The 1548-nt window shown below is 63.4% G+C and overlaps 1 protein-coding gene across 1 annotated transcript in view; it reads left to right on the top strand.

Moving 5' to 3' along the window:
* The window catches only part of EPHX2 (epoxide hydrolase 2), a gene marked incomplete at its 5' end in the record, with an annotated part of 14260 nt that overhangs the window by 9747 nt on the left and 2965 nt on the right, over nt 1-1548 (top strand). Inside the window, 2 exon segments of the mRNA XM_017839829.1 lie at nt 1-94; nt 251-320. Of these exon segments, the coding sequence (XP_017695318.1) occupies nt 1-94; nt 251-320 (164 nt within the window).

Genomic DNA, 1548 nt, shown 5'->3' with positions numbered 1-1548 from the left:
TGGTGGGATTCCCTGAGGATCCCCCTCCCAGCCGGATCCTGCCGGGCCCCGAGCTGGAATATTACATCCAGAGATTCCGGAAATCCGGCTTCAGGTGGGGGGGTGACCCTGGGCCGGGCTCTGTCACCCCCAAAATCACAGAAGGGGGGTGGGATTTCCCTTCCAGGCTCTTCCCAGTGGGATGATCCCGGCCTGGGGGGGAACTGGAGCCGTTCCCGGTCCGTTCCCAGCCCATTCCCACTTTTCCCAGGGGACCCCTGAACTGGTACCGGAACATCCGAACCAACTGGAACTGGGCCCTCTCCGCCAGGGACAGGAAGGTGGGAGCGGGATCCCCCCCATCCCTCTGGATCATCCCTGTTCCCTCTGGATCCCCCCTGTGTCCCCTTTCCCCTCTGGATCCCCCCATCCCTCTGGATCCCCCCTGTCCCCTCTGGATCCCTCCTGTCCCTCTGTATCCCCCTGGACCCTCTGGATCCCCTCTAGATCCCCTCTGTATCCCCCTGGAGCCTCTGGATCCCCTCTAGATCCCCTCTGGATCCCTCCTGTTCTCTCTGGATCCCTCCTGTTCCCTCTGGATCCCCGCCGTGTCCGTCTGGATCCCCCCTGTGTCCCCTGGCCCCTCTGGATCCCCTCTGGATCCCCCCTGTCCCTCTGGATCCCCTTTGGATCCCCCCTGTCCCTTTGGATCCCTCCTGTCCCTCTGTATCCCCCTGGACCCTCTGGATCCCCTCCTGTCCCCTCTGGATCCCTCCTGTCCCCTCTGGATCCCTCCTGTCCCCTCTGGATCCCTCCTGTTCCCTCTGGATCCCCGCCGTGTCCGTCTGGATCCCCCCTGTGTCCCCTGGCCCCTCTGGACCCCCTCTGGATCCCCCCTGTGTCCCCTTTCCCCTCTGGATCTCCCCGTCCCTCTGGATCCCTCTTGTCCCCTCTGGATCCTCCCTGTGTCCATCTGGATCCCATCTATGTCCCCTCTGGATCCCCTCTGGATCTCCCCGTCCCTTCTGGGTGTCCCCTCTGTCCCCTCTGGATCCCCCCTGTGTCCCCTTTCCCCTCTGGATCTCCCCATCCCTCTGGATCCCCCCTGGCCTTTCTGGATCCCTCTTGTCCCCTCTGGATCCCCTCTGGATCCTGGCTGTGTCCCCTGTCCCCTCTGGATCCCCCCCTAGATCCTCCCATCCCCTCCATGTCCCCTCTGGATCCCCCTGTGTCCCCTCCATGTCCCCTGGATCCCTGTGGATCCCTGGATCCTCCTCTATCTCCTCCATGTCCCCTCTGGATCCCTCTGGATCCCTGGATCCCTCCCATCCCTTCCATATCCCTCTGGATCCCCCCCATCCCTTCCATATCCCTCTGAATCCCTCTGGATTCCCTCTGGATCCCCCCTGTCTCTCTGGATCCCTGGATCCCCCCATCCCTCCCATACCTCCTGGATCCCCCTGGATCCCTGCAGATCCCTGGATCCCCCATCCCTCCCATACCTTCTGGATCCCCCTGGATCCCTGTGGATCCCTGGATCCCCCATCCCTTCCATACCTCCTGGATCCC

This window comes from Lepidothrix coronata, unplaced genomic scaffold (genome assembly GCF_001604755.1).
Source record: "Lepidothrix coronata isolate B3197 unplaced genomic scaffold, Lepidothrix_coronata-1.0 Scaffold502, whole genome shotgun sequence".
Lineage (NCBI taxonomy): Eukaryota > Metazoa > Chordata > Aves > Passeriformes > Pipridae > Lepidothrix > Lepidothrix coronata.
This window is presented reverse-complemented; position numbering and strand designations above follow the sequence as displayed.